Source organism: Eschscholzia californica, unplaced genomic scaffold, assembly GCF_041429995.1.
Source record: "Eschscholzia californica isolate CP2 unplaced genomic scaffold, dmEscCali1.0.p SCAF_3, whole genome shotgun sequence".
NCBI lineage: Eukaryota > Viridiplantae > Streptophyta > Magnoliopsida > Ranunculales > Papaveraceae > Eschscholzia > Eschscholzia californica.
The window spans coordinates 47,290,414-47,309,895 of record NW_028238420.1 but is presented as its reverse complement, the minus strand read 5'-3'; the positions used below and the strand labels follow the sequence as shown (position 1 = coordinate 47,309,895).

Here is a 19,482-nt window from a genome sequence, read left to right as displayed (position 1 = left end):
TTCTGAAAGTGGAGAAGAAGATACGGATGATGAAGAAGGTGAGGAAGAAGAAGCTGAAGAAAATGATGCTGAAGAAGATGATGGTGAAGAAGAAGATGATGAGAACAGTGAGGAAGATGATTCAGAAGGCAGTAAAGAAGAAAAAGAAGAAGATGAAGCGAGTGAGAAAGAACAGGATGAAGATGAGGAGACAAAGGATGAAAAAAAGGAAAAAAGCAAGGGTGCAAGCAAAGCTGCGAAAAAAGGCAAAATCTAATTTCAGATTAAGAATTTATTTTGGTTTAATCTAATATTATTTTCTACATTTAGTATTCAGTTAGTTTCAAGTGTTTTTATTCTTATTCCAAAAATAGTAAACATCTGGCAGGTTTTAAGTATTGAAATTCTAGTTACGCTCATTAGATCCTCTATAGGAAACTTTTTGATTCACAGTAAATTATTCTATGTCTCGGAAATGACTTAGTGTTGTTTTCACTGAACTTATATCAGACAATAGCGAGGAAAGCGATGAAAGCAAGGAAAGAGATGGTGAGAGTAAACAAGGCAAACAATTATCTTAACCCACAATTTTGTACGTAACTTTACTAAATGGTCCTCAAAATCAAGTTTAAAATTCTTCTTTTATATCCATTTATAACATAAATAAGTAACGAGGATTCTGACGAAGAGGAGATCCAAATAAATTTGTCAAGTGAGGAGGGGGGTTGGGTTGAAGATACAATGGAAAAGGAGTTGTCAAAAGAAAGAGGTGACGTTCTGATATTAAGTTGTCCCCACCATTAAGTTTTGTTCGGAATTTAGAAATTTAATACTCCACATGTAATTTATTTACAGATTATAATGTAAAGAGGATGGTGGATCAAAACAATGATTATCCTAGTTTGTAGGGATTTACACCCTTCTACTAGTGTTTATAGCGGAAATATGACATCTAATGTCTACACTAGTATTCCCAGGATCACATGCAAAACTAGTAATTAATCTAATGGAGATAGTAGATTACCTTAACCGCTTTTCCCTCGAACTAGTTGAATTGATTGAAGAAGACCAAGAGCTTCAAGTGTAGCTCCTCTACTTGGGACACGAGCAATCAATTTGATCTCCCACCTTGTTGTATAGCTAGAACACCAATGGTGGTTGGATAATAAGAAGACCTTCTTCTTGCTTGACTAGAAGATAGCTTGGGAATTAGCTCACTTTCTCCTCTCTACTTGATGTGGTAGAGTAAGAAAGCTTAGAGAGAAATTCCACACCTTATTCTCTGCCCTAAGAGTGTTTATATAGAACCCTAATAAGAATCCACCTCCTTTTAGGTTTCCTAAAACACCCTTTAGAATAAGATTTAGGGAAATAGTCGAAAATAGCAACTATTGGTATTTTCTCAATTCCCTAAGGAGTAGGTGTCCAAACACCACGAAAATTGGCAGATATAATGTTTATTATATCAGCAACTAACCCTCCAAAATTCAGCCCAATCCGAGTCCTAGAAGTACCCGAACCGGTCTAGGCCCAAAAACCCTGTTTTTGGCCTTTTTGTACTATCTTTGCCTAATTCCTTTTTAGGCCTATGAGATATGTTTATGGGACACTCCCATGATTATATCTCACTCCCACTAGTCATATCCTAGATCAATTTGTCACTCTTATGTGTAACCCGTTGTAGGATCCGATCGAAGTTAGCCGCGAATTACTTCGTAATTCGACGATCGTAGTTGGTCTCTAGCTACAACTCTACGATCCCTAAATCAATCGGACTTGATGATCTTCCACATCAATTGTCCTATCCGACAAATTGTTCGCATTGTCACCTTGGTCGAAGGACATCTCCTTCAACTCCTTCAGACTTCCACTTGGACTTAGAACAAGTGCAATGCCTCGATTCCCGTGTCAATTTAGTATCCCATCTGATACGTCACATCATTCAGACTTTCTTGATATTCGAGTACAACTGTAAAAGACAAACGATTAACTTTTAATCCGTTTGAGCGCGGCCACGCATTTTCAGTTGCTACTCATCAAGTGGCCTTGAGACACTTTGTACCTAATGTGATTAGGGTGACACAATCCATTCTTGCACTCCCACTTAACTTCATGTCTATCCTGTCCTTCCCAGTATCCGCCTTTATAACCTCCTTTTACGGCGCGGCGTTTAACGGAACCAAAGTCGGGCATTCCTTACATAAGATGAGTGGAGCAATCATGTTTTGAGGAATCTCTCCAATTGTCTTTATGAGAAGTATTGACGTTCATCACGAATGATGTACTTCTCATTTGAGGGTTATCCAGTGTATAAACCTTTTATACACCCACGTAGTCGAATAGAATATACTATTCCTATAGCCCATGAAACTGCGCTAACCCATCGACTCCCGTGCTAGTCTTCGTGAGTCATTGTTGTCCATGCAATGACCTGGACCAGGGATTTTTGATAATAAATATTCCAAGTTCACTTAATAGGGTTTCATTCATCAGATCACGTATCTGACAAACCTATTCGGAACGTTTTATTATCGATGGACTGTCGTTTAAACACTAAACCAAGTTTAGACGACTGGTGAAATAATTCTTATTATTTCTGATAACGAGAGTTGTAAATCTGAGCCTCTTCCGTAAAACTCCTTTTACCCACTCAGTTTTACTTGTCGAGGTTTAAAATTTATACCTCATGCCTTAGACTGTGTATGAATCTCATACTATGTCTTAGGTGACAGTTTAGTTTGACTACCGTGGTAGTCGGTTTTAAACTTTGCTTATTATCAATTAACTTGAAGATTACTATCTTCAACCTTGATAATATCTAGTAATCTTTACTAGAGTTAAGGCCTTTAATTCTTTGTGTAGTATTTGCAACAGTTCCCGGCTTAAAACACTTTTAGCCTACTTTCCTTCCATGTCTGGAAGTTTGCTACGATGACATGTTCAACTTTGTACTACTTCATCCTTTAGCCTTCTAGGATGTACTAAGTAGTGTTTCGGTTTTCCAATCCGAATTCGGATGTTTAAATGCTAATCATGTCCAACATGATTGACTTTATGTTTTCGAACATAAATGTCTCTCTCATGCGTGCTAGCTCATCGGTGTCTTTTAGACTCCGAGTTTTGCAACGCCCTCTGTCATGAGTTTTTGGGTCGAAATTCTTTTAGACTTTCCGAGTCTTAGATTTTCTGTTTCGGATCTCAGCGTACTGAGTCTCTCTAATCCTATCATCCTTTTGATCTATGCTTATAGATCTTCAGATGCCCAAAATGGCATTTTATCCTTTTGTGTGTGGTCCTTTATTGAGTCAGTTCGTTACTGTTATACAACACCTTATGTCGTACTCAATCTTTTGTATGTACTCTGCATACGGACCCGGAAGGTTTGTTTACTCCCACTTACCTTCTTGAAACTCGTGATTCAAGATTTTCTTCATTCTCCAGGAATCAAATTTCTCTAATTGCCTTTTGAATCGAAGATTCTAACTCTTGCGTGCTTTTAATCCGTCGATAGGTTTCCGAAGCATGCTTGTGGACATAACTTGATTGGAAGAATCTTTATTCTTCTTGTCTCGTTTCGGGAAACACGAATGTTTCCATCCTTCTCAGTTTTCTATTTTGGAAAACCAATTTAGGTCTTTTGTTGACTTAAATTATCAAGCTTCATGTCTTGACGAGATATGGATTCCACGATGATTTTGGGTTCTAGCCAAAATCTAGAGTCAGTTTCCGTTTCTGCGCAGGTCTTTTATCTCTTCAGAAATAACCTTTATTTTCTGTGTCTTTGAGATTTGACCTTTTAGGGCTTTTGAACAACAATTTGGAATTTTCTCAATTACTTTAAGATATTCCTTTAGAGACACTTTCACTTGTTTTGAGAGTTCTCCGGCGAATGACATTCGCTTTTGTGCGGTGGGTTTATAAGATCATGTCTTTAACCTTTCCTTTTCCGAGGAGCCGCAGTTTGTTGCTCTTGGTCGACTTTAATCGTCTTGTACAAGTTTCATGATTGTTCTTCATGACCCTCCATGATTTTTCTCATGATCGAATTAAATCGACTTGTACTTTTCTCCCACTTATTCTTGTAATAATTAAGGTTTTTCTCCCAGACGACCAGGTGTGCTAATTATTAGAAGAATACTATCATGAGCAACAAACACTTTGTTCTCTTGATTGGTTGTGGAAGAAGCCCAAATTTCTTTCAAAAGAAATTGCATCAGATATTAGCTAGTTTTTGTAATGCTTTTACAAGCTTAGCTGTTAGACGGAATTTTGGTAGTTTTGTGAGAAGCTATGTCTAGACTAAATGGATTTTGGAGGATAGAGTTTGATTCGTGTTCTTCATCTTAATCCTTTTGGACACTCCAAATATGGATAGGTTAGAAGTACGTTTGAAGATCAATCTCTGTTTTTGACTCAAGGCTTTCTTTCTTGTCAGTTTGATTCATGTTTTGGTTATAGTGGACTTGTTGTCCTCATCCCTCTCCGATTGGGATGAACCTATCTTATAGGTTTTTGACCAATTTTAGAATCTTTTGGTATAGTTTGTTAAATTTAGCACTTATTAACATCTCAATTTAGAAATAAAGTTCTTTATTGATTCTCCATAATACTTAGTACAGAGATGATGTTAAAAAAACTAGAAAACGATTAATCTAGAATAGTGCCTAAAGTAGACTTCGATCCCTTTCAGCATCCTTAGCAGTCGAGGCTTCTGCTCCCTCTTGGATCTTGTCTTCCTTAGCCAAATACTCAGTTCCCAGCTGCGCCTGTACATTCACAATGAAAGGGCAATTTTAGGTATCATATACCAAGGTTTGGGAATTTTCAGTATTTGATAAGTTAACTGTTTATACCTGAATTGGAAGCCACTGTTCCATTCTTTTTGTCCTCCAAGAACTTAGGGCAGTTTCTTTTCCAGTGGCCTATGCCACTGCAGTAGAAACATCTTGACGTAGATTGAATACCTTTGTTTTGAGGTTTAGCAATACGTTTGCCTTTTCCTTTTAACGCGGGTTTCTTCTTCTGCCTCTTGTTCTCTTGAGCCACAAGAATCTTATTCTTTGGCTCCAAGTCCATTGTTAGTCGTTCTGCTGCCTGAAGCATTGCATCAAGTTCCTCTAAAGGCTTGTTCCATCCATTCATCGCATATTCCATCTTAAATAGATTGAACCCTTCATGAAGTGAATAGAGGATCATGTCATTAGCCGCCGATTGGCTAACAGGAGAACCCAACTCTTCTAGTTTAGCAAAGAGTTCTATCATTTGCCGAACATGAGGACCTACTGGTTTTCCTTTCTCGAGGCGCAGACGCAATAATTTACTGGTTGTATCAAACCTCTCCACTCTCGCTTTGCTTCGGATTGAATCCTCAGTTTTCGGAGTGATGGAGGGGACTTCCATGTTCAGAGGTTTCTCGTTAAGGGTAGCCTCCATGGCTGATAACAATCGAGAAGTCATTGATTCTGGTTCTGCCCTCTTTTGTCATCCTCTTGATGCTCTATTTCCTTAGCAGTCAAAAAATCCAAAAATGGATAGTCTGAGACATTTAGCTTGTTTTTAAACTCTCCATCCAATATTTGAAGTATCTCCCGATTCCTTCCTTCATGGATGTTTTCGTTTAACACCTTCCTTAGGTATGTTCCAAGGTCGAACTTGTTTCCTTGTGTCATCTTTAAAACTACATAAAGTAATGGCAAAGTTTTAAAACTCGTTATCGTTTTTGAAAAACATTAGTTTTCCCACATTATTCAATATAAAATCGTCCCCGATTGAATAAGTGATTCCAAGACCCCAGTTCTTCGAAGTAAAGCGGACGAAGGCCCTACCCTTTGACTCCGTCGTTCCGGGTGAGCGAACTACTTCACTGATCATACCTTATGACTCTTGGTTGATAGATTTCATTAATGAATGACTAATCTATCCTTTTGCCTCGAGTATCCAAGACTCTCTTGCTGATCTCGTTGAGTAGAACCATTTAGACGTGTAGGCCTCTTCTATAGACCTACCCGCATTGTCCCAAGGTAGAGGAGGTACTCTGCGAAGGCCGACCCACCTTCCTCGAACAAGGGCGCAACGAGTGTCTTAATCTGAATAGGCGATTACTCAAGATTACTTTTGGGGACTTTTACGCTAGTCTGGCGTTTGTTATAGTGAACTATTTAGCCTAACTAACATCCACGACATAAAGCGTAAATAAGTAAGTAAATGCGCGCGAGAAAGTAAATCAAGCAGACATGGATCCTAGTATGGCCCCTAACCTAGAAGATCTAATCATCCTTGGTTTTCTTCTTGTTTCGCCTTTTGGTTCGTCTTAGATCGCCATCTTTGAACCTCCATTGATTTCTCCCACTCGCCTTTGGATTTCATCCTCGAGTTTCTTCAATGGACTCATAGACCCTAAACTCTAATTACAAGACTCTAACGATTCGCAGATCGTATAAACTTGAAATTAAAATTAATTACAAAGCATGCACCCATCCGTGCTTAAAACAAGAATAAAGAAATAAATCTATGGCCATACTAGTTTTCCGCATTCACATCACATGCAATCATATAATATATCAAGGCTAAGAATTATATATGCATGATTATCTTGGGAGATACTTTTGTTGACATCACATGTCACATTACGGACCTTAAGTCTAAATTCGAAGAATTCTACTAATGGTGCTTTCCGGTTTTATCTTTTATGATTTCTAAAATCATCTTTAAGAAAAACTCCGTTTTGGGCTCGAGAAAGCCCGGGTCAATTTCGGAAAAAATATTGGTTCGATTCTTAATGATTTCATAAATCAATTTAAAGAGAAATCCGTTTTGGGCTATTAGATGGCCCGGATTGATTTTGGAATTATTTGGTTGGAATCGGAAAAAATTTTGGCAAAAACTCCCACTCGAATGATGGTCCCTTTTCGTGGTCCGAAAAGCCTCGAAAAAGCCCGGGACAAGTCCTAGACAAGTCCCGGCCCAAGCCCAAAAAGGGCTCGGACAAGGTCCGGACATAGCACGGCCCATAGGGCCGGCATGTCCTGGCCGAGGCCTATCAAGGCCTGGTCTCGTCCTGGCCGGAGCCAGGACGCTAGTCCATGTACCAGACGCGTTCTAGACGTGTCTGGTACTGGACCGGACCAGCACTAGGTGTCTCGGACTAGTCCGAGACACCCAGAACCTCCCAGACGCGTCTGTTGCTGTTCCGTCCCGAGTTGCCTGTTGCTGCAGCTTCTTCAAGTCCCGAGCATCTGTAGTCGCGTCCCTTTCAATCCCGATCAAGTCCCGTGCCTTGCTCCTTCAATGGCAAACCGAGCTGCTGTCCGAGTGAAAACCCGAGCTGCTGTTGTTGAAGAACACCCGAACTGCTGTGTTCTTCTTAGTCCCGAGCTGCTGTGGAGGAGCTGCTGTGCCGGTCGGCCAAAGCTATGGCCGGCGGCTGCCTCCTTTCTTTCTCTTTCTCCCTGGCTTCAACTCTCCAAACCCTAGAAAAACTCATGTAGAAGAAGAGGGTCAATCAGATTTTTCTTTTTTCTTTTCTTTCACCCAACTCTTGACTTGGTGGCCCATAAAGTTTGACTTGGAGATAAAAGGGGTGCCTATAGTTTCTTCTTTTCCTTTTCATCTTGGCTTTTATTTTGGACTTTGAGTTTGGGCTTTTAAGAACTAAAGGTGTGCCTGCATAATTGGTTCTACTTCTAATTTTCAGAAAAGACAAAAATGTCTTTCGGTTTCTTTCCTCCATAACTTTTCCGTCCCTACTCCGATTCGACTTCCGTCTTCGCCGTCGGACTCACCATTGGCTCCACTTTCCATTTAACCTATAAATTTCACAAAATGACCAAAATACCCCTGGTTCCCTCTCCTTCCGATCTCTTCCACATGAGACGAAATTGTGACGAATCCCTAACTTTAGCATCCGGAATAGTTAGGAATTTAAAAATTATGTATCCCAAAAGAAAAATAAGAGATTGTGGAATCCACAGTGTAACAAATATGCGTATACAGAAAAGCTAAGGATTGAGAATCTATTGGAGAAGCTTGGAACTCATTCTTATGTGAGATCATTTGGAGTTCTTTAAAGAATTCTAAAGCTCTCATAATCGTTCTGAATCCACTCTAGATAGCTTACTATACTGTTGTATTCTTCATCCAAGTCTTTTTTGTTAAAAGCTACAAATTATTTTTGCAAACGATACAACAATCGCAACCAATTATAAGTTATTAGTAAAGTTCAATATTACATTAGTATCCCCATCTTACCCCTATATCTTTGCAAAACTCAAATCCCTAAACATCTCTCTTCTTCTACTCTTCTCCCTCTTCTTCTACCGAAATTACGATCCATCACGGCGACCATTATTAACGAGATGAGTTCACCGAAGCAACTTCAACAAAATTTAGGGAAATAACAAAAAAACAATTTCTAGACAAGATTCAGTCTCTAAAAAGGTGTATGAACATTCCCTAACACATTTTTTGTTTACATATTTTATAATCTGTTTGTTGGTTGTATGAAGAATTGTTTTTGTGGAAAATGAAGGTCCATCCGGTAAGGCTCCACCGAATGGTGTTTACATATTACGATCAGACCAGATCGAATGGAACTCTTCTAAGTAAAAAAGTAAATTTGGTAGAGTCATATCATAGTTTGTTTAGACTCATCGGTCAGCTCATACCGATGTGTAGTCACCTATATGGGTTTTGGTTGACCGAACTAGACAAGATTTAGTCTCTCAAGTTCAAACCTAAAACTCGATGTTTTGGGAAAATAGGAAATTATTCGGGGTACAAATTGTTGGGTGGAAACAAATTTTTTATTTTATGTTTTGTTTATTCAAAACATCATTCACCCTTAATGTCCTTTCAATTTCTTCTCCCTCCCTCTCTCCCTCCCACCACCACCACCACCACCATCAACTCCGGCGACATCTCCATCACTTGCCATCATCATACGGAGCCCCTAAAGCATCAAGCAAACAAGACCGGTTCAATCGAGTTTCAAGTTTCACCCAGGGTTTACCACTACAACTCCAATGTAATAAACTAACTAGTCCGGGATGGAGATCATGACAACTACCTTTAGCATTATCCCACCGTGTTGGTTCCACCTGTTTCCAGTCGCTGCCACCTGCCCACATCACCAGCAAATACTAACTGAAACAGAGGTAACAATTCCAACTCATAAATCCAACCGATTTTCTGAATTTCCATCTATTTCTCTATCTTCTTCTTGCACCCAAATTTTCTCCATTTTATTGGATCTATCACCATTGCTCAGGTATTGAAGTAACAAAGTTTCCCCACGTTAAATGCACCAGAAAACTGCATATATGAGCAGAAACTAGATATGAAATATTTCGAGACATTAGTGTGGCAATTCCGGTGCACCAACTGTTCCTGAACTTAAATTTGTTAACCATAACATCGATCCATAATCAACGACAAGATCTGAATCAAGATTGATACTCAACGAATACAAGACTCAAGTAAAGCAGCTAAATAATTTCTTGCGTACTTTAATGGTGGTTCTAATGCCTGCGTTCTTGATGATGAAAGTAAGTTTTGTACAATCTCTGGACAGAAATAATAGACTTTAAAACACTGGATGACATTAAAACATGAGATATCATTTAAAATGATTCTTTACCTGCATTGCAATAAATTCGAAAGTAAACTTTTGAGGTTATTTTTCCAATGGAGTTAACTCAAACACATTCACTACACAAGATTGTGAAGAACTAAAGTCACTATTAATTAATTTCTAAAAGAAATCTGACTTAGGGTAACGTCATATAAGAAAACACATTCATAAACAAACTTAGATGAATGTTCTGATTCTCTCTAACTTTCCAATGGTAATCTATTGATATCGATATTGATATCAAAACAAGAGAGAGTAATATATTTTCTCTGCATAAAAGAAAAAAACTCTTTGAGAAGTAGATCTTGAGCTACACAATAAAGAAAGATGGTACTACATCATTAGGGTTGCTTTGCTAATTCCTCCTGGAAGTTGTACCATGTTATCCAGTTGTGAAAACGTTGTCTATGGATTTCCTTTTCTTCCTCCATCTTTGTAATTCGATGAACTATGAAAGAAGAGCACAGAAATAAGTTAGAAGTCCTAAAACAAACTAGAGTAAAATAAAGTTTATTTTTACCTCTCATGATCCCCCCAGTATATTGCTTTGCATCAGCTAAAGATGCCCTCACCACAGCCCTTTTGACCAAATTTATGAGTTCTTGTTCTTGTTCTTGTTCCTGTTCGGATTTGAGCTGCTCTGCATTTCGGAAATTTGATAGCCCTTTCACAATTATATCTCTAGCCACACTGGCACCATATCCAGCAACAGACACACGACCTTTCCGCTCCGTACTCGTCCATCCATGTTTAATATTTTTTAAAGTATAAACCTTCTGTTGGTTTCCAATGTATCCTCCTATATAAATCAGACCACATCCTGTTTTTGGCATGGAATCTAAGATCTTACACAGCTCTGTCGCCGCATCATGTACTGTGGCGTCGGATTTTAATATGTTCTTTACAATCTTCAAGCCGTTTAAACAAACTTGCAGGTTGCCGGTGAAGACGGCTACTATCCCATTCTTGACTACAAAAAATTTTTGTTCTGTAAAAGAAACTGGGACAAGCTCCTTATCTAAAAGATCCAAGGCAATTCCATCTGATACCAAGTATATACCTGATGACATCTTTACTATCATAAGTAAGCCTTGACTTACACCCTGCAAAATTAGAACAAACAATTTTTGTAAAGAAATTGATTGAAAGACCAGACCCACTTGGTATAAACTACTACAAAATTTCTACTCACACATTCGAAGTAGGCCTGGTCTGTAAACGAGTAGGAGTTCCATAAAACTCCAGCAAGCTTAAACTAAAATTTATTGCATAGTTAGCTGTCTTAGGTTTAGATAAGGCCCTTCTCATAACATTTCGAGTCATCTAAAGTATCATCATTTAGTTTAGGCATTCTGCATTGCTATTTTGCATCAAATGGCCAACCAAAACCAGAATCCTCAAGGAGAGACTTCGTCACCATAATAGGATACCCCGAGAGGTCACTCCGGAAAGTGACGATGAAGATGATTCTGAACCAGTCATTCCAAATTGGGGTCGTAGAGTAAATAGAATAGTCAATAGACCTGCTATGACCACAGATAAGAATTGGAATCAGGGAATTAAAGTTGAGGTAAGCGACTTTGAGGGGCGTTTGCAACGGGAAGAGTTCCTTGATTGGGTTGACAGGGTTGACCAATTCTTTGAGTGGAAAGATATGCCAGAAGAAAGAAAGGTGCGTTTGTTGCAGCAAGGAAAATCCTAACTTTGTAATGGATTGATAGCCAACGAACTCGATTCAAGAATTAAGAGAAAGGAACTGGGTAATTTTGTCAAAGTTGAGTTAGAGTATGATAGAGTGAGTTGGGATTCCATTCATAAAAGTAATGGATATCTTGTCTGATATATCAAATAATTTTCACATCTAGGGTACTTGATATGGATTCATAAATGCATTTCTTCATCTTCTGCAACTCATAAATGCAATATTTATACTAATATATCAAATAATTTTCTGATTCGGATATGGATTGTGTGTTATCCGCTCTGATAAGCATCCGCTTACTAGCCAAATTAGAAGACTAACATAGAAATACTCGATAATTTTCAGATACGAACGATGTGAAATCAACTCTGATGGACATTAATTAGCCTAATTAGAAAACTACAGGTTAATTAGAGGCAAGAGATCGATAAAAATACAAATTACCTCATATGCAGATGGCTGCGAAGTCTTGATTCTTCTATCCAACTCCTGAAAATAAAAATTAAATCAACCCAAGTGAGTCAATTAGACAAGTAAGCCGCACTAATAAAACAAATATATACTATTTTATTATCAAAAATAGATTCTTACCTTTTTATATTGCCAAAAAGTTACAATGGAAGCATCCCTCGGATCAAATATAGCAGCATCGTTTTTCAATCCAACCGTTTCTAAAAACAATTTAAACGAATTCAACTCGTCGACATAGTTCAGCTTCTCACGAAAATCATGTGGAAATGCTGAAGTAGTGGAGAACATGAATAGCTGCTTCGTTTTTTTCTGATTGATCTTTGGATTAGTCATCTTTGCTAGCATTGTGAGAATCCTCACTAATGGATTGACGTGCTTCTTGTGTAGCATCTCATCCACACCATCGCACACTAAGAACGATGGTGCAGGTAGCTAATATAGCGAAATTAAATACATTAGTTAGTAATGGTAATTTATTAACCTAAATCAAAAGAAATCGAAGAGTTCAACGAGATTGATAAAGATTCAGAGAAACCCTAACGAAATTAGTTTTTTTAAGCAGTTGATTAAGTCGGCGACTGCCCGCCTAGCCATTTCGGGGCTAGGCTGCTAAAATCGCTGATTTACTCGGCCTTTGAAATCGACTAGGGCTTCAGTCCTAGTCGATAGGCCAGCTGCCTGTCACAGCCCATCTAAAGTATCCCCAAACAGCAGCTTATACCTGGGCCGGACAGCAGCTAAAGCGCCCAGAACAGCAGCCAGGCAGCCTAGACAGCAGCCCAAACAGGAACCAAACAGCACCATTGGGCCAGGCTGCATTTGTACATAGTTGGAGCACCTTCTTTGGCCCAGCCCAAGGAGTTTTCTAGAGATGGCAAGGAGATATTTTGGGAGAGCATTCTAGAGATACTTGGAGCCCAAGTAATCTAGAGATTTCCATCAGCATTAGATGTGTTACATGTGGGTAAATCCTAGCCGTCCATTGTATATAGGAACTAGTATAAATAGGGGATCACCCCTCATTTGTAAAGCATCCAAGTAAGGATTCAAAGCAATAGTGTGAGAGTTGAGTGACTTGGGAAACGTGCCCAAAAAGCCTTCTTGTATACAAAGAGTTCTTAGTAATAAAGACCAAAGTTCTCTTTAGTTGGTGCACACTTTGGAAGCTTATCTTTCTTTGGTCTTTGCCTATTTAGTCAAGGTTACTTAGGCATTTGGGAAGGTTAAGGCTCAGACTTGTACTTAGGAGGAAGCTAAGTCAAGTGCCGCACGGTGCTAAAGTAGGAGCGAAAACTTTACCCCGTGACATGCCGCTTTCCGTGTGATCGGCGCCTATGCGCCGCTTTTTAAAGCATAGGTAGTAGGTGAGTCCGAATGGTGGACATCAAGGACAAGGGCGGAAGATGTTGATTGTGGAATAATTTCGAAAGTATCAAAAGACGAAGCCATTAAGCGGAAGTAGAAAAAAAATCAAGCAAAACGAACCTTGCTGTTATACCATGCGAACTCTATAATCCAATGAGTTAGATTGTAGGATGAGAAAGCGAGAGCTAGAGAGAGATATGCGATATTAAAATAATTCTCTTGTATATTACATTCAATATACAATACCCTATTTATACAAGTACTATATGAGTTCTATTAGGATACATACAAAGTTATTTTTGTTTATCTAATAATAACAAGATTTAAATACTAAACTACCTAAACTAACCGATCGGGTCAGTGAGACCCATCCGGGGCGGGTAGACGTACATAATAATATGGACCTCTTTTTTTAGACATGAAGTGTTGATCTAAAAAAGAAAACTTTACCTTAGCAAGGTGCTTAGTTGCACCTGACATAAGCTCTTTTACTTCTTCTGGTGTGCCAACAATAATCTTTTCACTAATTTTCAAAAAGGCATCCTCCTCTGTCGGCATCCCACCGACAACAGTCGCCACCCCGATTGTGGTCCCTTTAGATAATTCTTTTATATATGTTGATACCTTTAAAGAAGACCACAAAGAACATCACAGTTAAGGTATAAATAACCGACAAAGAGGGAAAAAGGAATTATAAATATCCTATATACAAAGAGGCTCACAATCGCCTCTAAAACTTATTGACAATAAATTGAAGCTTCTTTTTTCTTGAAACGCAATATGATTCGAAGTTATCGGAAGACATCGCCAAAAGTATTACCCCTTGACAAAAAAATTCATAACTAAAAAATGAGAAATGTTTAGAAACATTATACTTAACCTCCAATGATGTTAAAATCGTGGAATTTACGACTCAAATCGCACGATTTGAGTCGGATCGCAAGGAAAACGAGTCAAATCTTCAAAAAATCGTATTTGCAATGAATCATGCGATTTTTACGGTAAATCTTGCTGAAAATCATAAATCATGAGATTTTGTTTGAATCATACGACTTGGAAAATTAACAATATGAAAAGGAAAACGAAAAATGTATTTAAGGGAGATGATGAGGTGACAGGTTGTATTAGGGTAAATAGAAGAGTGTCTTGTTTAGAGAAAGAAAGAGAAAAAAAGAAAATGGAAGGGGGAAAACCTACTGTAAGAATTGTGAAGGGACTGTGCAGGTTCTTCCTCTTCACCTTTCATCTTTCTCTTCCTTTATTTTGTTCTCTTTGTTTTGTTTTTAAAAGTAAAGCCAGAGCAGAAATGACAAAGAAATTTCTCTGCCCTCTTCTCTATCTCATGCAGTTTTAAAACCACAAAATTAAAGGTTGTTGAAGCCAATGAGTCGGGCTCATTTGACGAGAAGTCACCATTGTTATTAAGATAAAGGAGGCTTTTGAATTAATGTAGTAACTACTTAAAACACAGTAATTAATACATATCTATTAATGACAAAGACTAATTCATATCTTAGGTGTCGTTTGGCAAACAAAAGTAAAAGAACTTTTGCTTCTAGTTGAAGTACTTTTGCTTTAATAAAGTTAAAAAAATATTAAAAGCATATTTGGCAAATTAGGTACTTATAAGTAAAAAAAGTCAAGAAGTTAGTTTGGCAACATAATTTACTTTTCTATTTTTTCTTTTTCTTTTTTTCATAAAGATAACTTATTCTTAAGTTTCCGTAAAAGATTTCATGATGATTATTGTGGCAAAGGTGGTAGTGGTGATGGAAATACAATGTTGGTGGCTGAGGTGTGGTGGGTGTGGAAATATGGTGGTGGTTGTGTTGGTATGGATATGGTGGTGAAAATATGACGATGATGGTGATGGAGGTGTGATGATTGTGGTGGAGGTATAGTGTTGGTGGTTGAGGTATGGCGGGGGAAATGGAAGTATGGTGGTGGAAATGTGGTGGCGGTGGAGATATGGTGATGGTAATGGTGGTGGTGGAAGTGTGGTGGCGATGGTGGTTGTGGTGGTGGAAGTGTCGTGGTTGTGGTGGTGATGGTGGGGGACATATGGTGATAGTAATGGTGTAGTGGTGGTGGTGGAGATATGGTGATAGTAATGGTGTAGTGGAGGTGGTGGAGACTTGATGGTGGTGGTGGTGGAGGCTTGGTGATGTTGGTGGGGGATTGGTGATGGTGGAAGTGTGGTGGCAGTGAAGATATGGTGATGGTAATGGTGGTGGTGGAAGTGTGGTGGCGATGGTGGTTGTGGTGGTGGAAGTATGGTGGCGATGGTGGTTGTGGTGGTGGAAGTGTCGTGGTTGTGGTGGTGGAAGTGTCGTGGTTGTGGTGGTGATGGTGGAGATATTGTGATGGTGGAGATATGGTGATGGTGGAGATATGGTGATAGTAATGATGTAGTGGTGGTGGTGGTGGTGGTGGAGATATGGTTTTAGTAATGGTGTAGTGGAGGTGGTGGAGGCTTGATGGTGGTGGTGGTGGAGGCTTGGTGGTGGTGGTGGAGGCTTGGTGATGGTGGTGGGGGCTTGGTGATGGTGGAAGTGTCGTGGCGGTGGAGATATGGTGATGGTAATGGTGGTGGTGGAAGTGTGGTGGCGGTGGTGGTGGAAGTGTGGTGGCGGTGGTGGTTGTGGTGGTGGTGGTGGAAGTGTCGTGATTGTGGTGGTGATGGTGGTGAAGATATGGTGATAGTAATGGTGTAGTGGTGGTGGTGGAGGCTTGGTGATGGTGGTGGCGGGGGCTTGGTGATGGTGGAAGTGTGGTGGCGGTGGAGATATGGTGATGGTAATGGTGGTGGTGGAAGTGTGATGGCAATGGTGGTTGTGGTGGTGGTGGAAGTGTCGTGGTTGTGGTGGTGATGGTGGAGATATGGTGATAGTAATGGTGTAGTGTCGGTGGTGGTTGCGGTGGAGATATGGTGATAATAATGGTGTAGTGGAGGTAGTGGAGGCTTGGTAGTGGTGGTGGTGGTGGTGGTGGTGGTGGTGGAGGCTTGGTGATGGCGGTGGCGGTGTTGGAGGCTTGGTGATGGTGGTGGCGGTGGTGGTGTTGGAGGCTTGGTGATGGTGGTGGCGGTGGTGGCGGTGGTGGAGGTGCGGTGGCGGTGGTGGAGGTGTGACAATGGTGGTGGTGGTGCAAATTTGTATTGTGGTGGAGCGGAAGTAGACAAGAAAATAAGTAGTCAAGTAACATTCATGTATGTTGCCAAACGACACCTTAGAAATTATCACAAAGGCTATTGTATTAAAAAAGTGTTACTGAGAATAAACTATAAAAAATCTATTCTAAACATATATGTAAATATATTACTACATAGTATAATATTTTCATTAAAGTGTAGATGAATGTAATGCAACTTTTGTATCATCTCACTAGATTTTACATGTTATATATTGTAATATTTATATTACCATTCATATTATAGTTTAAAGAATGAATCCTACGATTTACGATTGAAATATACGATACGATTTATAAAATCAGAAATCGATTTACGACACGATTTACGATTTAAAAACATTGCTTACCTCGATAGCGAGCTTGTTAGGAGCCAAGACAAGAGCCCAAACACTTCCATTCGGACCTTTCACCCCGTCATTATCAGCTTCCTCTTGTTCTTTAAGAAGACTTTGCAAAATTGGAAGCGCAAAGGCAAGTATTCTTTCTGATCCCGTCTCGGCAACCCCAAGCAAATCCTGTATAGTAGAAAACATCAACTACTACAGATGTTTTAAAACACGTTTTTAAGCCTCGAGGCGGTTGGCATAACACTTAAGTAAACATCGTATAATGGTGAACATTATAAGATGAATAAGATGGAGGCAAGAGAGATTTAGTAAATTGAAGATGATAACAGTGTATAATGGTGTATATTATACACTGTTATACAGTGTATAACATACATTGTTTATACACTTTATAACAGTGTATAATATGCACTGTTATACAGTGTATAACACTATTTATACACTGTTTAACAGTGTACATTATACACTCTTATACACTTTTAGTGTATGACAGTGTATAAATAGTGTATGTTATACACTAAAGTGTAAATACAGTCATACAGATGATGGATATTGGAGGGTAGATAGAAAAAGAGAGAAATACAGCCTTGATGCGCACGCATCACTCGCTTTTTAAAACACTACTTCTTAATACCTTCCCTTTGTGAGCGGCAGCTGGAAAACAAACTTTTATGATAGTTGGTGGCTTTTTTAGGCCGAGGTTGTAAATCGATTCCATAAGGGAAGGGTGAAGTTCCATTTCATTCCATTCATTATATTCAGTTTTGTCAACTGCTGTCGAACCAATAACATTTACCCCTGTAGATTACAAATTGAAAAGAGAAGGTGTCAAAAGCATTATATAGTTGTTTCATTTCACAAATTGAGTATTAAATGTCAAGTAGAATCAATTTCACATTAAGAAACAAAAAGAGTTCAAGTAATAAGTTGAATATAACTAACCAGAAGCTTACCACTTTTCTTCTTCTTTTCCTTTGTGTCATGTTCTGTCACATTCTCTTCACTGCTACGCTTCCTCCCTTCCTTGACAGCTCCTGACATTAGGTTCTCCTATAGACTTATATCTGTTCAGAGAGATGGGACAGACAGAGGGACCTGATTCGAGAACCAAAAGTACAGAATTTCAGAGTATAGAAAGGAGAGTATGAAATCACTTTTCTGAAATTCTATTTAACTAAACGGAACCCTAGATTACAAGCTCTATAACCATAGTTCGAAATTCATCAACTAAAATGGAAATGACTAATCATGAAACCGAAACTTCCTGTTTGTATGCTTCATCAGATCACAAAAAACATAGGAAAATAGGGATGTCAATGTTCTAGCCTAACCACTAGGGATCATTCAGGAAATCAAATCCGTTTTTATTTTATGTCGTTCCATGAGATAAAATGCTTAAATACACAAGTATACGAACAAATTGTGCAAAATTATTAGGGCAAAGTCAAAATTATAGACATAATAATGCTTAAAGAAACATTACTTACCTTAGTTTCCTAGACAGTAGATAACCAGCCTGAATCCTTTGATTACTTGATTTTGTTTATGAAGAACCCTACGTTATACTTTGAATCTTCAATTTATATAAGCATTAGCGAGACATGATGGTTTTACGGAAGCTAAGAGGAGAAACTGATGAACACTCTCGATTAGTTCAATCTCTCTTTCTCTCTCTCGGATTCATCTAGGGTTTAGAAGTTATGAACTTTTTTCAGTCTCTCTCTCTCTCTCTCTATTTCTTCCTTTTCAAGTTTCAACCGAGATAAGTGAAAGAAAAGACCCCTGACTACTTTTACCTAACTAACCCCACCACTTAGAAAAAATAACAGAACTATCCCAGCAAAGGGTGGTTTGCTCAAGTGGGCATGCCTCCGACCTTGAGTCAGAAACAATAGCCACTTTAATCGCACCCAGATAGACTCTTGTCTATTTGTTTGCTCTCTCACCCCCTTTAGAAAATTGTAAGACAATTAATATAGGTGATTGCTCACACAAAAAATTATTCGTAAAAGCCTCACAAAAAGACTCATCATTCTACGGTAAAATAATTAATTTTAGTAAATGAAAATTTGTACTTTGCATTTGACGATATGCGGAAAATAATGAACAAAACATTGGGGATAAAACAGAAAGACAGTTGGATTGGTTGTTAAAGATATTTAGATGATAATCCATCAAAACAAAACGAATATGTGAGGACAAAATTAGAAACACAGTTAAATTAAACAGTTGGAGAGGAAGAAAGGTTGGGGATAAATCTAATCATATTCCAAATCCCTCTAAAATAATGTGATTAGTAAAGTAATCATATTTGAAGTCCCTCTAAAAAGAATATACAAATTCAAATCAAACCTAAGATCTTGAGAGAACAATTAGATTATCATCTTTCTTTCTCTACAAAAAAAAAACATACAACTTGACCTCAAACTTCAAGTTTTAAGAAAACACAAGAAATACAGAGAAATTAAATGATGGATTGAATCAAATATAAAGTATATAATAATATGTACGTTATCATCTCTCTAGCTTAAAAAAAGAGAATTAATAAATAGAACATAAGAAATACGAAAAAGTGTGAGAGAGATGGATTAAATTCTCATTAAAACACATATACAACTTTAATTTAAACATAGTAATTTTTTTTAGAAAGTTAGTAATAAAAAAAATCGATCGATAACAGTTTTTAGGGTTTAGTAGTATTTAAGAAGTTATTTAATTAATGGGAAAAATTTGAATAATCTATTGAAAGATGAGGGAATATCTAACTACTTCTCTAAAATTGTGGGATTTTATCATGC

General features: G+C 38.3%; 1 protein-coding gene and 1 pseudogene across 2 annotated transcripts; both read right to left on the bottom strand.

Moving 5' to 3' along the window:
• Positions 1 to 8,900: 8,900 nt before the first annotated feature.
• On the bottom strand, positions 8,901 to 9,619 carry LOC147551010 (putative galacturonosyltransferase-like 7 pseudogene; annotated as a pseudogene).
• A 75-nt stretch (positions 9,620 to 9,694) lies between these two features.
• Positions 9,695 to 18,634, bottom strand: LOC147551009 (ATP-dependent RNA helicase MAK5-like). Of its 2 annotated transcripts, none has more exons than XM_086670298.1 (10): positions 18,286 to 18,634; positions 18,172 to 18,216; positions 17,638 to 17,779; positions 17,319 to 17,482; positions 16,685 to 16,852; positions 13,596 to 13,769; positions 11,901 to 12,212; positions 11,754 to 11,798; positions 10,128 to 10,710; positions 9,695 to 10,055 (listed from the first exon to the last, which is right to left on the bottom strand). In XM_086670298.1, the coding sequence occupies exons 3-10, from the start codon at positions 17,723 to 17,725 to the stop codon at positions 9,949 to 9,951; spliced, it is 1,641 nt and encodes a 546-aa protein (XP_086526424.1). In that variant the 5' UTR covers positions 17,726 to 17,779; positions 18,172 to 18,216; positions 18,286 to 18,634; the 3' UTR covers positions 9,695 to 9,948. The 2 variants fall into 2 exon arrangements, with proteins under 2 accessions (XP_086526424.1, XP_086526425.1); XM_086670299.1 differs by having other exon boundaries at positions 18,172 to 18,222; positions 18,291 to 18,380.
• Positions 18,635 to 19,482: the final 848 nt, after the last annotated feature.

Bases quoted from the DNA above. Each gene is read 5' to 3' on its own strand.
- LOC147551009 (XM_086670298.1), bottom strand. From the start codon at position 17,725: ATGTCAGGAGCTGTCAAGGAAGGGAGGAAGCGTAGCAGTGAAGAGAAT. The intron at 16,853-17,318 runs GTATTAAGAAGT...TCTACTATACAG, and splicing joins CTGCCGCTCACAAAGGGAAG to GATTTGCTTGGGGTTGCCGA. The intron at 13,770-16,684 runs GTAAGCAATGTT...TCTTCTTTAAAG, and splicing joins CTAACAAGCTCGCTATCGAG to GTATCAACATATATAAAAGA.